Below are 17,013 nucleotides of genomic sequence, written 5' to 3' on the forward strand. Positions count from 1 at the left end.
CCCCAGGCCTCCTGGGTTTGGGTTTAATTTGCAATAAAGTGGAAACCCAGTGCATCGTGCAGTCTCCGTGGTGGTGTGTGTGTCAGGGGCCTGACTCCCTTGGCCTGACTCCCCTCTGGGCTTCATTTAGGTCATTACGCTGCCCCTGTGGGTGGGGTGGTGGTCATCCTTCTGGGCTGGCAGCCTGGAACTGTGGACTCCCTGATTCTGCTTCCCCAGTTGTGGAGAGGAGAGGCACAGAAACGCGCTGTCATCGCCCTGGACTCGGCCAGTGCTACTTTGTGAACAGGGAGACAGGGGCTTCTGCTCTCTCTCTACACCCAAGAAGCCCATCAGCCTCGTGTTCTGGCTGCAGAGGGAGGAGTGAGCCCCGTGGCTCCCCGTTTCAGACCCTGCCCTTCTTCCTCCTGCAGCAGGCCCGGCCTCCAGCACCCCCAGCCCCCTGCTGGCCTCCCTGCCCCTGCCCGCCAGGCCTCTGCAGCCCCCGCTGGACTTCAAGCACTTGCTCGCCTTCCACTTCAATGGCGCCACCCCGCTCAGTCTCTTCCCCAACTTCAGCACGGTACGGGCTGGGCTGGCGGGTGGGGGGCATGCAGCCGAGTGTGGGGGTGGAGGGGAAGGGGGGCTGCAAGGGCCCAGCTCTCAGAAGCTGGTCACCAGAGTGACCAAGTGCTCCTGAAATGGGGCCCAGCTCCCACTTAGGCCAGGGATCCAGGATGGTATCACCCCCTCCCCCCAGCAACTACTGCTGGGCCCCGGGGGGGCCTGTGAACTGCAGGTTTCACTTGAGTTTCTCTACAGGGCTGTCTGTGTGCACTTGGGGTGTGCCTTTCTGTTTTAGTTTGTCTCTATAGGGCTTTGTTTTTCGTGGGTGTGAGCTTGTGCATGTGTGTTTATAAACTCTTTGTGCCTGGGTAGTTGTCTGTAATTAGTGTGTGTGCCTGTGTATCTGAGAGTTTTTGTGTGTCTTGGTGTCGACTGTGTATGTGTTTGGTGTGTGTCTGGCCTCTGAGTGTGTGTTTTTTGTGGTTTGGGTGACCATAAGTGTGTGGATGCGTGCCGTTGGTGTGCATGCCAGCGTGTATCTTTCTAGTTGTCTCTGTAATTTGCAACTGCCTGTAAGCTTGTGCGCCGTGTGTCTGTCTACTAGTCTGTATACACGGAAACATGTATTTCCATGTGTGTATGTGTGTAAATATGAAATTTACTTCACTACATGAGCTATAAGGTACGTCACCTTTTTTTTTTTTTTTTTTTTTTTTGTGGCGGTATGCGGGCCTCTCACCGCTGTGGCCTCTCCCGTTGCGGAGCACAGGCTCCGGACGCGCGGGCTCAGCGGCCATGGCTCACGGACCCAGCCGCTCCGCGGCATGTGGGATCTTCCCGGACCGGGGCACGAACCCGAATCCCCTGCATCGGCAGGCGGACTCTCAACCACTGCGCCACCGGGGAAGCCCCGTCACCTTTTTTTAAAAATTTGGAAAATCAAATATAATCATTGATGAGCCCCACCCCATCCTGCCAAGATGGTAGGAAATTCCGTCTCAGTCACCCTTGGGAGCTCCTTCCTTCCCGCCCTCCAGGGTTGTGCAAACGTCCTGTGGAGCCTGAGACATTTGGGGAGGGTCCTCTGGTCTTCGGTCCCCACTGTCACTTGCTGGATGCTCACTGTTCAGGCACATAATCCCTAAGAGGGGGTCAACCTGCTGTCGTCCTCCTACTGGGGGCCCTGCAGGCCACTCTCCTCTGAAGTCCTGTCCTCTGCACGCCCCCGCCCTGGGTGCTGTGGGAGTTAGAGCCTCTTTCTCTTGTCAGGGAAGTTTCTCTCAAAGTTTCTGTTCTCCTCTCTCAGGAAGGTTTGGAAAGTTCCTCTTGACAAGCAAGCCCAGACAGCTTCTGCTTTGGGCCCAACAACCTAGCCCCTGAGAAAAGGGAACATAAAAGCTTGGTTTGATAGAAGAAAAAAAATTTATCTAAAGTAAGGAAAAGAAATTAATATGGCAAATTAATATGCCAGAGAAACGACCCTACTACTCAGGGAACCATCCTCTGGCTTCCACTTGCTGCCCCTGCCGCCCCCGCCCAGCCCCCCACCGCCCCTGGGCCGTGGCTGTCCCTCTCCCTCTCAGACCTAGTGACAGTGGCAGAGCTGATAAGATAAGCCTTATGTCCCCCAGCCCGCAGGTCCAGCGCAAGTCTGGGTTATGGGAGAGGAAATTCCAAATTCCTTTCTCTGCTTCTGCCTGCCCCCAACTCTCTGTCCCAATAGTTGTGATTCTTGCGAATGAGAAAAAAAAAGAGACCAGAGGGGCGGCAAGAGATGCCAGTGTGATCGCCAGCACGTGGTTCTGTTTCGCAAGGTCATGGAGGTCATCCTGGCCATCCCCCTGCCTCTAAGCAGAAGCCTAGGCTGACAGAGAAGGTCGGCCAGGGAAGAGGCTGTTTCTTTTTCTCTAATATCCACAGACATGGGAAATTTCTTCCTCTGGGCTGATCACTGCCCTCCTCCATAGTCTTAGTTTTTGGCATTTTGCAGTGCCCGCCCCCTGCCCTTACTGAGCTGACCCCAAAGTTATTGTGCAGTCCCACCCCCTTCACAGATGGACCCGGTCCAGAAGGCCGTCATCAGTCACACATTTGGGGTTCCCTCCCCTCTGAAGAAGAAGCTCTTCATTTCCTGTAACATCTGTCACCTGAGATTCAACTCAGCGGTGAGGAGTAGTGGAAACAGGCTGGGGAGGGGGCTGGAGACTGGGCTTCTGGGGTCTTTCCTGGAGGAATAGGGGTGGCAAAGGGACTGGGCTCCGTATTTTCTGTCCTTCGTTGCGGAAGAGCCCCCCCTGGTCCTTTATCCATCCCATCCTCTCCTCTCTCCAGATTCCTCTGCCCCGTCCCATCCCATCCCCCTGGGATTTCATTTCCCTCCCCTATGCCTCTCTCCTGTGTCCTGGACCCTTCTGCCAGAGAGAAGGCTGCCCTTCCCTACTCCGGGTCCCAGGGGTCACCATCGGCTCTCAGTCCAGAGCTGAGTTCTTAATGCACCTGAGAGTTTCCAGAATGTGTTCATGCCTGTCCTCTTAATGAGTTCTCATGATACATCTGTGAGATGGATAGAGGTGCTATCATCAGCCCCACTTTTCAGACGAGGAAACTCAGCCTCAGAGAGGTTAAGTGACTTGCATGAGGCCACACAGCTGGTAAGTAGAGCTGGGATTTGAACCCAGGCCTGGCTGACCCCATAGTCCGCATGCTTTCTACCATGGCCCGCCCCTAGAGAGCGGACCTTCCCTGCTCTGGTGAAAGTGCCCAGGGAGGGGCCACGGGGGCCTGTCTTTCCTACTTTTGGGAGCAACAAGAAGGGACCCCTAGTGGACAGGCCAGATCTGGAGGGTCCCTCCAGGCCTTCAGGCTATGTGAGTCATGCAAGTGATGGACAGAGAGACTTCACTCTGAGGGAGGAACCGTTGTCATCTTCATACCAGGCCCAGCACATTTGCCTGGCACATGGCAAATGTTCGATAACTATTTGTTGGAAAAATGTACAAAGGGTTGAATGATCTGAGGCGCACATTCCCGAAAGTGTGGGGACTGCTCTGTTTTTCCGCTTGTGCATTTATAAACCTGTTGGTAACTGACATTCACTGAGCACCTACTGCTTGGACTAGGCCCTTATCATTCATGTTCTCATTTTAATTCTCATAACTCTGTGAAATCAGTATTATCATCACAGAGCTCATGAGCGAGGAAACCGAGGCTCAGAGAGGTGATGGGACCTGCCCAAAGATGCACAGTTAATAAGCGGCTGAGGCAGAATTTGAAGCCAGGGGCTGCTTGCCTGCGAGCTCGTGTATGAGAATGCATTCTGTAAACCTCAGGGCCACACACATGCTGTGATGGTGACAAGGATGCGCCCCCTGGGTGGCCGGAGCCGTGCCTCCCTCTGACCTACCCCCTGCCCAGCGCCAGCTCATGGATGGGGCAGGTGGACTCAGCCAATGAATGGTGACCCCATGCCCTCCCCTCCCCAGAACCAGGCCGAAGCACACTACAAAGGCCACAAACACGCCAGAAAACTCAAGGCTGTCGAAGCCGCCAAGAGCAAGCAGAGGCTGCAAACCCTGGCCCAGGATGGGACGCTGGTGTCCCCATCCCCGACTCCAGCCAGTGGAGCCCCTGAAGAGCCACAGAGCAGAGGTCAGTCCTGAACTTTTCTCCCCCCTTCCCACTCCAAATCTGGCTTCTGAAAAGGGGTTGAGCGATTCCTGCCTATTATTATTCCTGCTCCTGTGGGAGTATTCTATACATACAGGGAAAGGCACACATCACATGTGTAGAGCACCACAGATTTTCCAGTCTGGATCTGCTGAGATGAAGAAATGTGTCACAAGCACCCTAGTAGCCCCTCCTTGGGTCCCCTCCCGGTCACTACCTGTTGTTAGCTTCTTAGGGCTGTGATAACAAATGACCACAAACTGGGTGGCTGAAAATAACAGAGATGTATTTTCTCACAGTTCTGGAGGTCAGCAGTTTGAAGCAAGGTGTCAGCAGGGTTGGTTCCTTCTGGGGGCACGGTTGGGTGGGGGGAATCTGTTTCATTCCGCTCTTCTAGCTTCTGGTCGTTGCCGGCAATCCTTGGCTTGTGGATGCCTCATTCCGATCTCTGCCTCCGACTTCACATCACATTTTCCCCAGTGTCTCTGTGCTTTCACACGGTCTTCTTATAAGGACACCAGTCATTGGATTAGGGCCCACCCTAGTCCAGTATGATCTCATCTTAACTAATTACATCAGCAAAGACCCTATTTCCAAATAAGATCACATTCTGAGGTTCCAGATGGACATGAGTTTGGAGGTGATGCTATCCAACCACCCACACCCCTCCCCAAGAGTAACTATGAGCCTGACCTTTCTCACCAGAGATCAATTTCACCTGGTTTTGGTTAATGATATACAGGTGGTCCCCGACTTCATGGTGGTTTGGATTATGTTTTTTTTTTTTTTTTTTTTTTTTTTTTTTGCGGTACCCGGGCCTCTCACAGCTGTGGCCTCCCCCACCGCGGAGCACAGGCCCCAGACGCTCAGGCTCAGCGGCCATGGCCCACGGGTCCAGCCACTCCGTGGGATCCTCCTGGACCGGGGCACAAACCCGCATCCCCTGCATCGGCAGGCGGACTCCCAGCCACTGCGCCACCAGGGAAGCCCTGGATTATCATTTTTTGACTTCACAACAGTGTGAAAGCCATATGCATTCGGTAGACACTGGACTTCCAATTTCGAATTTTGATCTTTTCTGGGCTAGCAACATACGGCAGTGGTCCCCAACCTTTTTGGCACCAGGGACCAGTTTCACGGAAGACAATTTTCCCACGGACCGGGGAGGGAGGGTTGGTTTCAGGATGATTCAAGGGCATTACATTTATTGAGCACTTTATTTCCATTATTATTACATTGTAATATATAATTAAATAATTATACAGCTCACCATAATGCAGAATCAGTGAGAGCCCTGAGCTTGTTTTCCTGCAAACTAGTTGGTCCCATCTGGGGATGATGGGAGACAGTGACACCCAAAGTATGTTGCTTATGTCCAGTCTACTCCGTAAGATGCAGCTTAATTGTCACTTGCCACTCACTGATAGGACTTTTTTTTTTTTTTAAGAAATTTATTTATTTATTTATTTTTGGCTGCATTGGATCTTCGTTGCTACATATGGGCTTTCTCTAGTTGCGGCTAGCGGGGGGCTACCCTTCGTTGTGGTGCGCAGGCTTCTCATTGCAGTGGCTTCTCTTGTTGCAGAGCATGGGCTCTAGGGCACTTGGGCTTCAGTAGTTGTGGTGCATGGGCTTAGTTGCTCCACAGCATGTGGTATCTTCCTGGACCAGGGCTTGAACCCGTGTCTCCTGCATTGGCAGGTGGATTCTCAACCACTGCGCCACCAGGGAAGCCCGCTGATAGGTTTTTTTTTTTAATTAATTTGTTTTTATTTTTGACTGTGTTGGGTCTTCGTTGCTGTGCATGGGCTTTCTCTAGTTGCGGCGAGCAGGGGCTACTCTTCGTTACGGTGCGCTGGCTTCTCATTGCGGTGGCTTCTCTTGTTGCAGAGCATGGGTTCTAGGGCACTTGGGCTTCAGTAATTGTGGCACATGGGCTAAGTAGTTGTGGCTCGCGGGCTCTAGAGCTCAGGCTCAGTAGTTGTGGCACACGGGCTTAGTTGCTCCGTGGCATGTGGGATCTTCCCAGGCCAGGGCTCGAACCTGTGTCCCTTGCATTGGCAGGCAGATTCTCAACCACTGCGCCACCAGGGAAGCCCCCCACGGATAGGGTTTTGATATGAGTCTGCAGGCAGTTGATTTATTGTGGTCTCTGTGCAGTCAGACCTCTCTGCTAATGACAATCTGTATTTGCAGCCGCTCCCCAGCGCTAGCATCACCGCCTCAGCTCCCACCCCCAGATCATCAGGCATTAGATTCTCATAAGGAGCCCACAGCCTAGATCCCTCGCGCGTGCACTTCACAGTAGGCTTCGCGCTCCTGTGAGAATCTAATGCGCTGCCGCGGATCTGACAGGAGGCGGAGCTCAGGTGGTAATGCGAGCGATGGGGAGTGGCTGTAAATACAGATGAAACTTCACTCGCTCACCCGCCTTTCACCTCCTGCTGTGCAGCCCGGTTCCTAACAGGCCACAGACTGGTACCGATCCGATCCGTGCCCTGGGGGGTGGGGACCCCGATATACGGTAGGTGCATACTCTTTTGTGATGCTGGTCAGCAGCAGCCGCGTGCCCAGGAGGGTAAACAACTGACACACAACCATTCTGTGCCCATGCAATCTGTTTTTCACTTTCAGCACAGTATTCAATAAATGACATGAGATATTGAACACTTTATTATAAAACAGGCTTTGTGTTAGATGACATTGCTCAACTGTAGGCTAATGTAGGTGTTCTGAGCACATTTAAGGTAGGCTGGGTCAGGCTATGATGTTCCGTAGGTTAGGTGTATTAAATGCATTTTTAAAAAAAGTTTCCTTCCTTTTTATTGATTGATTGATTTTGGCTGTGTTGTGTCTTAGTTGCGGCACACAGGATCTTTCGTTGCGGTGGGAGGGCTCTTTGTTGCAAGGCGCAGGCTTCTCTCTAGTTGTGGCATGTGGGCTCAGTTGCCCTGCAGCATGTGGGATCTTAGTTTACTGACCAGGGATCAAACCCATGTCCCCTGCATTGGAAGGCAGATTCTTAACCACTGGACCACCAGGGAAGTACCTGCATTTTCAACTTACGGTATTTTCAACTTACGACGGGTTTATCAGGATATAACCCCATCAGAAGTTGTTGCGTGTAGCTGTATTTTGTCCTTTCTCATTGCCATGTAATATTCCATTGCGTGACCCATCAACTCTTTTCACTATTCTCCTGTTGACAAATATTTGGATAGTTTCCAGTTTTCTGCTGCTATGAATAGTGCTCCATGAATATTCTAGCACATCTTTTTGGTGACTTCCACATATTTAACAGTTCCCTAATGACTGTAGATCATCATCAGGGCTGGGTGGGCTCTCTGAGACCACTGGATCCAACTTTATCATATCAGGTGGGAAAGCTGAGGCCCAAGGAGGCCCAAGTCTGCCCAGTGATTTGGTGGGGAGTCTGGGATTCAGTGCTGGTCATATCTACACCAGGGACCCTTCCAATCTGCCATGCCACCGCCAGAATATCTGTGCTTAAAATCGTGGTCTCGAGAATCATCTTGGGCCTCACTCTTACCCCACGCCTTCCATCTCCCCAGCAGTTCCTGCAGCCCCTCCTCCTGGTCCCAAAGTCCAGCCACCCCTGAGTCCGGAACCCACGCCCAGGGAGCCGGCCCACTCAGACGTCTTGGATGCTGCCTCCTCTTCCTCCTCTTCCTCTTGCCCACCCTGCTCCCCAGAGCCTGGGAGAGAGGCGCCAGGGCCTGAACCGGCGGCGGCTGCTGTGGAAAGTGGTGTGAGTGGGGAAGGCAGGAGCGAGAAGGGGCGTCTCTACTGCCCCACGTGTAAGGTGACCGTGAACTCCGCCTCCCAGCTTCAGGCTCACAACACAGGTCAGTGCGCCCCTCACCAGCTCGAGTCCTGGGGAGGAGATGGCCCTCAGCAGATGTGGGCAGGCTAGAGCTTCTGGGCACTTTGCTCCAGGGCTAGGTGACAGAGGCGCTGTGCTCAGCTGTGGCTGGGTGGGTATTTCAGGTCCTCCCGGTAATGCCTGAGGAGGGAGAGTCGGGGAGAGAAGTCAGGCAGCAAGAACTGGAGGGTCATCACTGAAGACAGGAGACACCCCCACATCTCTCCTTGCATCAGACCCGAGGGAATTGGGTTGGAATGAGAGCCAAAGGGAAGCCGACCTGTTACTCAGCAACGAGGCCTTCCTTGGGCGATGCTGGCATGAAATGAGAACAGCCGGGAGGACCTTTGGGAGGGAAAGAGAAATCTCACATGGCTGGAGGGGCTGGCAGTGCTGAGCAGCCTGGAGGCTTCAGGGGGCAGCCAAACTGACCTGGTTTGGAGGGGGTCTCCATGGCCCCTGAAGCCCCTCTTTGGTGCTAGCAAGCTGTCTTCTTTCCTCCCTCCAGGAGCCAAGCACCGGTGGATGGTGGAAGGTCAGCGGGGCGCTCCCCGCAGGGGCAGGGGCCACGCAGTGCCCCGGGGAGGAGCTGGACACAAGGCCAAGAGAGTGACGGGGGTCCGCGGGGGCCGGCAGGGGCCCAGGCCCCCTTTCCACTGTGCTCTCTGTCAGCTCCAGGTCAATTCAGAGACCCAACTCAAGCAGGTGGGGCAAGTGCGGCTGGGATTGGGGGTGGAGCAGGGGTGAGGGGGGTGGGCCCAGTGCCAGGCCCGGAGGAGGGAGCCTGCGGGGAGGAGCTGGGTAGAGCAGAGCAGGGAGCAGTGGAGGAAGAGGTGCGAGGCTCCTGGAAGGCGAAGGCCAATTCTTAACCTCCCCTTCCCAGGGCCACTCCAGGGCCGTGTGCATTAGGTGTGTGAATTGTGGGTAGAGGAAGGGTGAGCTAGCCGTAGTTTTGGGGTCCTTGGGTCTGTTCCCATCTTGTTCCCAGTCTGTCTGTCTGTCCATTAGCACCTGAGCAGCAGGAGGCACAAGGACCGCCTGGCCGGGAAGCCCCCCAAGCCCTCCGGCCAGCACAGCAGGCTGCAGAAGCACGCAGCGCTGGCTGTGAGTATCCTCAAGGTATCTGTCTCCGGGCAACAGAGCTGGGAGCCGGGTCCAGAGGGGAGAGGGTAAGGGGAGAGGGTAGGCCGGAAGGGAGGGCCAGCTGGGGGGCTGGGAGGAGGGGCAGGAAGGAAGCCACCCCCGTTGGAGGCTGCCTGGGCAGGGAAAGAGCTGGGGTTGGGTTTTTGGCTGTCTGGGGATCTGCTCAGAAACATTTCCGGGGGGGAAGGTGGGCCCAGGTAGTAACCTCAGGGGCAACAGCGAGGCGTGGGCATGCATCTCCCGGAGACCATCTCCACCCCCGCTCCCCATAGCCTCCTCCCTCGGCCCATCCTAAGATTCTCCTCCCTCCCCGCAGGAAGGCAGGTGGTGGAGAAAGCCCTTTGGAATGAATGTTTGGGGGTGGGAAGGGAGGGGATTTAGGTTTGGAATCCTGACAGTCACGTTTCCCCCCCCCACTCCACAGCAAAAAGCCCAAGGAGGGGGCCCAGGGAGGGGACAGGATTTTCCTGGGGTCAGAGACTTGAGTCCTTTCCTCTCTTCTCTGCAGTCTAAACTGGCCTTGCAGAAGCAACTCACCAAGACGCTGGCAGCCCGCTTCCTGCCCAGCCCGATCCCCACCGCGGCGGCAACCATCTGTGCCCTCCCAGGGCCCCTGGCCCTCCGGCCTGCGCCTGCGGCAGCCACCACCCTCTTCCCGCCTCCAATCCTGGGCCCAGCTCTGTTTCGCACCCCAGCAGGAGCCGTTCGCCCTGCCACGGGACCCATCGTCTTTGCTCCCTATTAGCCCTCCTGGGGAGCCCGGGGCTGATTTCCCAGCAGTTGCCCTCCCCCTCCTCCTCTCCCCAAGATGCCTCGGTTCCCCGCATCCCACAGGAGACTGCCTTTTACAGCCTAGGGGTTCCTGCCCAATCTCGGAAGAGCTGGGCTAATGCTAAGAGCCCTTCACTCAATCTGCACTGGGGATTCAACTAATGCCCCCCGGCCCAAGGACCATCCATCTGCACCCTCCCTTCCCCAGGCTTCTAGGGCTAGCCCTGGGCTCCCCTCCATTTCCCATCCTGATTTATGGGGAACAAACTGGAAAATCCAAAGATCTATGCAAAATCCTAGCCCCAGCCCCGTGGTGCTCTCATTCTCCCACTCAAGACCTATACCCGTGTGGCCCGAGGTCCGAGGAATCTTACCTTTTCCTAGCCCGACCTCTATTCCCATGCCCTGGGAGCAGGGAGGGGAGGCCCTCCCCATTCACTGGATTCTCTAGAGAATCACTGGTGTTGAGGGGGCCGTCTCAAGGGAGAAGCTAAGGGGACAGTCACAGCCATCCCAACCACAGGGTCTCAAGATGGAGTGGGTTCAAGGTTACCTGGACGAGCTGACCATTGGGGATGTGGTGGAAGACTGTGGAGGAAGGGAGCAGTGCTAAGTGGGGCAAAGCCAAGGGGTGGCTGGAACTGCAAGCCTCTGGGGCTTTCCATCTGCTCTGACAGGGTGGGCTACGACAGGGAGGCCAGGGTAATGTGCTGGCCGGGCCCAGTTTTTAACAGAGGAAGTGCTCAGTCCCACACACGTTCTCCTCTCTTAGCCTTTCATTGATTCCTCCTGAATCCCAGCTCTCGGGGCGGGGTGGGGGGAAGGGGTGGGTGACACTGGGTCTCCCTCAGACTATGGATCCAGCTAACACCGAATCCCCCCAGGGCTCCCAAACAAAGAGCTTTCCCCTTCCAGCTCTCACCCCAAACTGGCCCCTAGCGCTCAATTCAGCTTTCCCTTCCCCCACGAGCACCCCAAGGCCCCCTCACTGTGACTCACCTGAGTATTGGGATCCACTTGGAGCCACTCTCAAGACCCGTTTTCATGCTGTCAAAATTAATGTCATAACCTCCGTCCCACCCCAGCAGCACTGCCACCCTCACCCCACAATATGGGACTTTGCCAGTATCCACCTGTATCTTTTTTAAAGCTGTTTCCAATGGGAGAACAAGAAAAAGGGGGGAGGGTGGGAAACTTTTTGATAACAGTTGTGGTTTTATTGTGTCCAACGCATCAATAAATCAATTTAAGCCCAAGCCTGTACACACCCTAACTCGCCCAGCCTGGGTCACCTGACCCTGCTCGCCTCTCCTATCTTGGGGAGAAGGGGCGTGTACTGGAGGTCACCTGGCTGTAGTGTCTTCACCTATGCTAGGTGTGTACATCAGAAGCACGAAGTGGGCACGGGAAGTTGTGGGTCAGCAGCTCACTTTACAGCGTGTTGGAAGCGTAACCACCCTTCTGAGCCCCCAGAGATCTGGCAGCTCCTGGGAAGCTGCTGTTGGCCGGCTTTACTCTGTTCAGGCATCTGAGGTAAGAAGGGAGGGCTAGACGAGCACCTTGCCCGGCCTCCACCATGGCGGCAGGCATATAAACACAGGTAATCTATAAATAGAAGTCCAGCTATCAGCTGAAAACAACCACAGGAAAGGGTGACGACCAGTCCCCAGGGCTGTGAGGTCCACGGATCGGGCACTGGGCAGCCATTCTGGCAACTAGAGTGGGTAGTGCACTCCTGCCCCCTGGTGGTTGGGGGGGTGGGGAGCAGTGTCCCAGCCTCCAGGGCCACAGGCATAGCACCTTGAAACGGGAGAAGCTAAGGGAACAGTGCAGCCAGCCCAACCATGGGCAGTATACAACCCACACAGGGCTGGAGAGGATCTAGATCATCTAAGCAACTGCCGTCACCTTACAGCTGAGAAAACCGAAGCCCCTAGGGGGGAGAGGCCTCGCAGGGCCACAAAGCCAGCTGGTGACTCCCAGCCCAGTCGGCATTCCATTCCACCTCAACCAAGAAAATGCTCCCTGAGCAGGAAGGGGAAGCAGGAAGCTGGGGGAAGAGTTGAAACAAGATTATACTCCCAGGAGGCTAGCTTCTCTCAGCCCAGGAGAGCACAGGAGAGAGGTCAGGGTGTTGGATGAGGAGGCGCCCCGAACACCAGCACACACACGTGTGCACGTCTACACACACACACACACACACAAACGAGACACCTGGATGCCCTTTCTCTAGAGCCCAGGCTGGTGCCGTAAGCGTGTGAGTGTGTGTGTGTGAGATTGGCAGGAAACCCGGAGGTGTAAGACCCCTGCGATAGGAATCAGACCCTAGACTGGGCACTTCCACACACAGCTCTGCTTCCTGTCCAGGGCCGGCAGAAGGAACAGTGATCCAAAACCACCCTAGACCTGCTTAAAAGCAAAAACTGATCATATCACTTCACTGGCATAAATCCTATCAATGGCTTTCCATTGCTGTTAGGATACAGCAGGATGGGGGCTGGGGGGCTTGGGGACCGCTAACCTAGACTATTTGCATTTCCCAGAGTTGGGAGGGAGCAAAAGTGACCTGAGCCTGGGACAGCCCAGCTGCCTGGCCTAGTGGGCAGCTCCCCCCTTGACTGGGAAGGACAGCTTGCCTAAAACCCCCCCTCCCTTTCCCCTCAACCCATCTTCCAGAGCTGGCAAGGCAGCTCTTCAGCCATCCAAGGAGCCGCTGCCCTTGTTCTTGCGGCTGAGGGGGAAGGCAGACTTGCTCTGGGGCTGGGTCATCCTGCTGGCCAGGTAGACGAAGGGCTCCAGCAGTGAGCGGCGGTCAGCCACCGACACCTCCCAAAGCTTCACCTTCTCTGACTTGGCCCAGTGCTGAGCCACATCCGGGTCTACACGCCGCTGCTCCTGCAGGTCACACTTGTTGCCGAGGACCACGATGGTGACCTGGGGAAGAGGGACAGAGTAGAGGCCCGTGGCTGTAGCATGGACCTCAGGAATGGTCGTGAGGGCCAGTGACCACCTTGGGCTTGTAATGGAACGCCTGGAGGGGGTGCCAGATAGAGGCCAGAATTTGAACAGAGGGAGGAGAGGAAAAAGCAACCATTTCCACCTCGGAGTCCTAGGAGAGGGCAAGTCTCAATGGCTGATGTCTCATCTCTTCCTGTATTAGAAACGGTGGACAGGGGCCTCCATCTGGAGGAGTTCCATTACAAGCCCTGTGTCACCAATGCCTGATCATTACTGGCAGTCAGTTAGTTGTTGGCAAAGTAACCGGTGAGGAAGCGCTCCCAGAATGCCTCCAGCTTAAAGCGGGATTTGAGAACAAAAGGGCCTTCACAGGGGAGAGCACAGAACCATTATAAAGAAAGACTAGTGGGGACGTCTTAAACTGGAGAAGCCTCTTTGGTAGAGCTGCCTCAACATGCGGCCACCTCTAGGAGTGAAGACACCCTCCAGTGGCCTCCATCTCCGCCCTCCAGCTCTAAACCCACGTCCTGGCAAATCAGTGAAAAACAGAGCCTTTCCAGGCCTCCCAAAGCCAGCCCAGGGCCCACTCTCTCTCATCACCAGGGTTCCCACACACACCTCCTTCTTGTCTTTGGATTTGTCAATCTCCTTCTTGAGCAGCTCCACGCGCTGAAAGGACTCTCGGCTGTCCGTGCTGTAGACTAGGACATAGCCATCAGTGCAGGAGAAGCAGTGCCGGGGCAACTCAGCCCCATCTCGGAGCCCCCGGGTGTCGTAGAAACGCACCTGCTCCCGCACCCCCCGGTCAGTCTCAATGGAGCCCACGTAGATGTCCTCCTGCGTCTCAATCATCTCAGAACCTGGGACAAAATGAGGAGAAAACTTGTTTCTAGGGAGAAAAGAGATTGGGAACATGAGTGACTGAATATATCCTAACAGGCCAACCAGACAGGGAGACAAAGGTACAAGGGGGCTGAGGAGAGAGGGCCAAAGACTGCGAGTCTGGCCAGACTGAAATAACTTGGGGGAACAGCTCTAATCTCACGCTGATACCTTGCTGAACACAGCGTGATGCGGAAGTTTTTCCTTCCTGTCTCGGACATTGGGTTTTCTCTTTCCAGATGTCCTCAGTGTTGTAGAGTTGGGATCTTTCGGTGTAATGACCAACAGCAGCGACCTTTAGCCTTTTCGTGCTGTGATCAAATCCTCTCCTCATTCTTCCACTTCCTCCACCATGCCTCACGCCCAGCAACACTCACCCACTACGTGGTTTCCGTACAGAAGCTGCTCCAGGATTGAAGTTTTGCCCACAGAAGCCTGGCCACACACGACCACCTTGCAGCTCTTCCCCATGCTTAGCTTTCAACCTTGAAGAACCGAAGCACACTGGGTGAGGCAGGATCAAAACCAAGGGCAAACTTCCCTTGACTGAGGACACAAGTTCTGAAGTGGATGCGTGGCCTCAGGGGTTCGGCCCTGTCTGCTACCCTAGGCAGGGTGTACTAAAGTGATGTGTCTATATCCACTACTGGACAGTTAGCTGTATATTATTCACCTTATTCCCAGTACGAGGCCAGTAACTGGCACAGAGCAGGTGCTCGGTAAGCGTTGCCATAAAGGGGGAAGAGAGTCGCTGGTTTAAAGGAACCCCTAGCCATGTTCCTTTCTGTGCATAGGATGTGGAGGACCAGTTGTTGAAGGTAGCCAGATCTGGCTCAGCTCCCTCTCTTTAACTATGACCCCATGGAGAAATAAGCAGGACTATTATTTTGTGTGGATCTGTCTTATACCACTCTTCCTGGGGAGAATGAACAATTAGGAAGAACATTTTGCTTTCCCGTATGGCTCATCCAGACAATTAGTTCCCTCGAATTCCCAGTCAAGGCCATGGCTCAGATGAAAAAGACAGAAACAAAAGAGTGAAGGAATCTAAGGAAAAAAACACTTCAGAAAAAAGAAAAATTTTGTTTCTTTTGAACTGACAAACCCAGATAAGGCCTAGACACAGAAATCCCTTCTCTGTTTGGAGGTCCCAAACAGAGATCTCCTCGAAGGCATCCCAAACACAGGCTTCCCAGAAGGAGCCCCAGACGAGGAGTCCGCCCCCGCCAGAGGAGAGATACAGAGATCCCTCCCCAAAGGGATCTTAAACAGAAACCTCTCCAAAGTAAACTCTTAGTACAGATCCCCCTCCCCGCGAGGGGCCTCATATAGTGAGCCCCGAAATTAAGGGATACCCCGACTGCTAGGCGGGCCTCCGGAACAGAATTCCCCACGAGAGGGCTCCCAGAGGGAATCGGAATCCTGCCACCTAAAGAGTCCGGAAGCAGTGGTCGATCCCGGCCTCCCAGCTCCGTACCTCCTGGGGCCCTCGCAGCAGCCCGGCCGGGCCCCTCTACGCGCGCCGGGACCAGGGGTGGGGCAGCACGGCCGCAAACACTCGGATCCTCCTCCGGGTCCTTCCGGGCTCCGTCTGGCCCCGCCCCGTAGCTTCCATCCCGCAAGACCTATTTTGGCGGCGGAGAGCCGGCACCAGCCGAACAGCGCCTCCAGAGGCCGGCGGGGAAATGACGGCCGGGACCTGGGCTGAATGGTCTCCAGAGCACAGGGTTCTAGGCTCCCTAGACCGGCCGGGTGCTGTTTTGGTGCCTCAGATGCCCATATGTTCTTTCTCTAAAGGCTACTACAGTAACACTTTGTTTACTCAGTCATTTATTCATCCAATGTCTTCTGAGCTCCTACTCTGTGCCAGATACAGGACCACGTGCTGAGAAAAAGCGGAGGAATTAGACACCGTTGCCGCCCATCAGAACGTCACCATCTAGAGGAGCTAGACATCTAAACCAATAATTACAGTACAGCATGGTAAGAACTATTACAGAGGTGCTATGGGAGCACAGCTAAGGGCATTTAACTTGGGGGCAGTGGGCATTACATTCTCCGCGGAACCTTCCTAGAGGAGGTCAGGTCCGTGTTGAAGTTTGAAGGGTGTGGGAGGAAAGGGTGGAGGAAATACGGCAAGAGTCATGGCATTTACTGGAACTACAAGTATTTGGGTTCATTACTGATGGTAGAAAGGAGCCAAATAATCAAAGGCCTGTGTGCTGGCCAAAGAGATCAAACTGTATCCTAACAGCCGTGGAAAGCCATTGATACGACTTATGTCAGCGAAGTGACATGATCAGTTTTTGCTTTTAAGTGGATCACTCTGGTAAAAGAGTGAAGGTTGGAGAGAGGTGAGACTTGGGGTTAGTTAGACTATGGTAGTATTCCAAGTTTTCCAAAAAATGATGAGAATCTGAATTGGGATGGAAAGGAGATAGATTTGGGAGACATTTGGTAAGAGAATCAACAAGACTTGGTGGTAACTTGGGAGTTTTAGATGCCGAGAACACAAAGGAGGAAGGTGGTTAAAGACGGATGGGCCTCCTGCATTAGACTGTAGACCGTGAGCCATTGGCAAGCAGGTTAGATGGTCTGAGTCTGCGCTTTCCCAACCCAGCACAAAGTAGGTACTTTGGAGAGGGCTGTTGAATGACTGGCTGGCTGAATGACTTCTCTCTTCCAAACCCCTGAGCCTCTCCCATCTTCCGCTCCCCAGTGTTAGGTGTGATCTCAGCTCCCTCAGCACTGTGATAGAACCATGCAAGCGTCCTATGGACAATGGCACAGACTGTTTTACTGGAGAAGCAAGCAAGGGCGTCAGGGGTCTGGGGGGCGGGGCAAATCCTTTTAAAATTCTCTTGACCCATTCTTATTTTAGTACCCTTTAACTTTAAAATTTTAACCTCAAACTCCCCCAGTTTAACCTCAGGAAACCCCTATTTAACTCAAGTCCACAAAAATTATTGGTTTGGGTGAAGGGAAGTACTACGAAGGGCTGTGTCCTTGCCCTCCCTGAGTTCCCAATCCAGACTGCAATCGGCAAGACAAGCGTGCTGAGCACAGAGTTTATATGAGGGTTGGGAGCGCTGAGGACACTGTAGAGCAGGGACCTCACCCCGCGAGCTACCGTATAAACTCCAGGGCAGGATCTGGGGCCCTGC

General features: G+C 54.4%; 2 protein-coding genes across 9 annotated transcripts in view; one reads left to right on the top strand and one right to left on the bottom strand.

The window, feature by feature from the left end:
- ZNF385C (zinc finger protein 385C) overlaps window positions 1-9,983 on the top strand; it is a 30,291-nt gene extending 20,308 nt beyond the window's left edge. The window contains exons 2-8 of one of the 6 annotated variants that reach the window (XM_065896704.1): window positions 414-562; window positions 2,601-2,711; window positions 4,029-4,194; window positions 7,785-8,078; window positions 8,604-8,800; window positions 9,104-9,214; window positions 9,747-9,983. In XM_065896704.1, the coding sequence (XP_065752776.1) occupies window positions 414-562; window positions 2,601-2,711; window positions 4,029-4,194; window positions 7,785-8,078; window positions 8,604-8,800; window positions 9,104-9,214; window positions 9,747-9,983 (1,265 nt within the window). The remainder of the gene's footprint in view (window positions 1-413; window positions 563-2,600; window positions 2,712-4,028; window positions 4,195-7,784; window positions 8,079-8,603; window positions 8,801-9,103; window positions 9,215-9,746) is intronic. The other 5 variants (XM_065896705.1, XM_065896708.1, XM_065896707.1 and 2 more) reach the window with 5 other exon arrangements.
- Window positions 9,984-12,703: 2,720 nt separating this feature from the next.
- Window positions 12,704-14,320, bottom strand: NKIRAS2 (NFKB inhibitor interacting Ras like 2). 3 transcript variants are annotated; one of them, XM_065896712.1, is made up of 4 exons: window positions 14,227-14,320; window positions 13,750-13,827; window positions 13,586-13,652; window positions 12,889-12,943 (listed from the first exon to the last, which is right to left on the bottom strand). In XM_065896712.1, exons 1-4 carry the CDS (start codon window positions 14,318-14,320, stop codon window positions 12,889-12,891), a joined length of 294 nt encoding a protein of 97 aa, XP_065752784.1. The 3 variants fall into 3 exon arrangements, with proteins under 3 accessions (XP_065752783.1, XP_065752782.1, XP_065752784.1); XM_065896711.1 differs by lacking the exon at window positions 13,586-13,652 and having other exon boundaries at window positions 12,704-12,943; window positions 13,754-13,827; XM_065896710.1 differs by having other exon boundaries at window positions 12,704-12,943; window positions 13,586-13,827.
- Between the last annotated feature and the right edge of the window lie 2,693 nt (window positions 14,321-17,013).

This window comes from Phocoena phocoena, chromosome 19 (assembly GCF_963924675.1).
Source record: "Phocoena phocoena chromosome 19, mPhoPho1.1, whole genome shotgun sequence".
NCBI lineage: Eukaryota > Metazoa > Chordata > Mammalia > Artiodactyla > Phocoenidae > Phocoena > Phocoena phocoena.

Coding starts and splice junctions, on each gene's coding strand:
- NKIRAS2 (XM_065896710.1), bottom strand. CDS start 14,320: ATGGGGAAGAGCTGCAAGGTGGTCGTGTGTGGCCAGGCTTCTGTGGGC. Junction 13,828..14,226: donor GTACGGAAACCACGTAGTGG/GTGAGTGTTGCT, acceptor ATTTTGTCCCAG/GTTCTGAGATGATTGAGACG. Junction 12,944..13,585: donor AATCCAAAGACAAGAAGGAG/GTGTGTGTGGGA, acceptor CCTCTTCCCCAG/GTCACCATCGTGGTCCTCGG.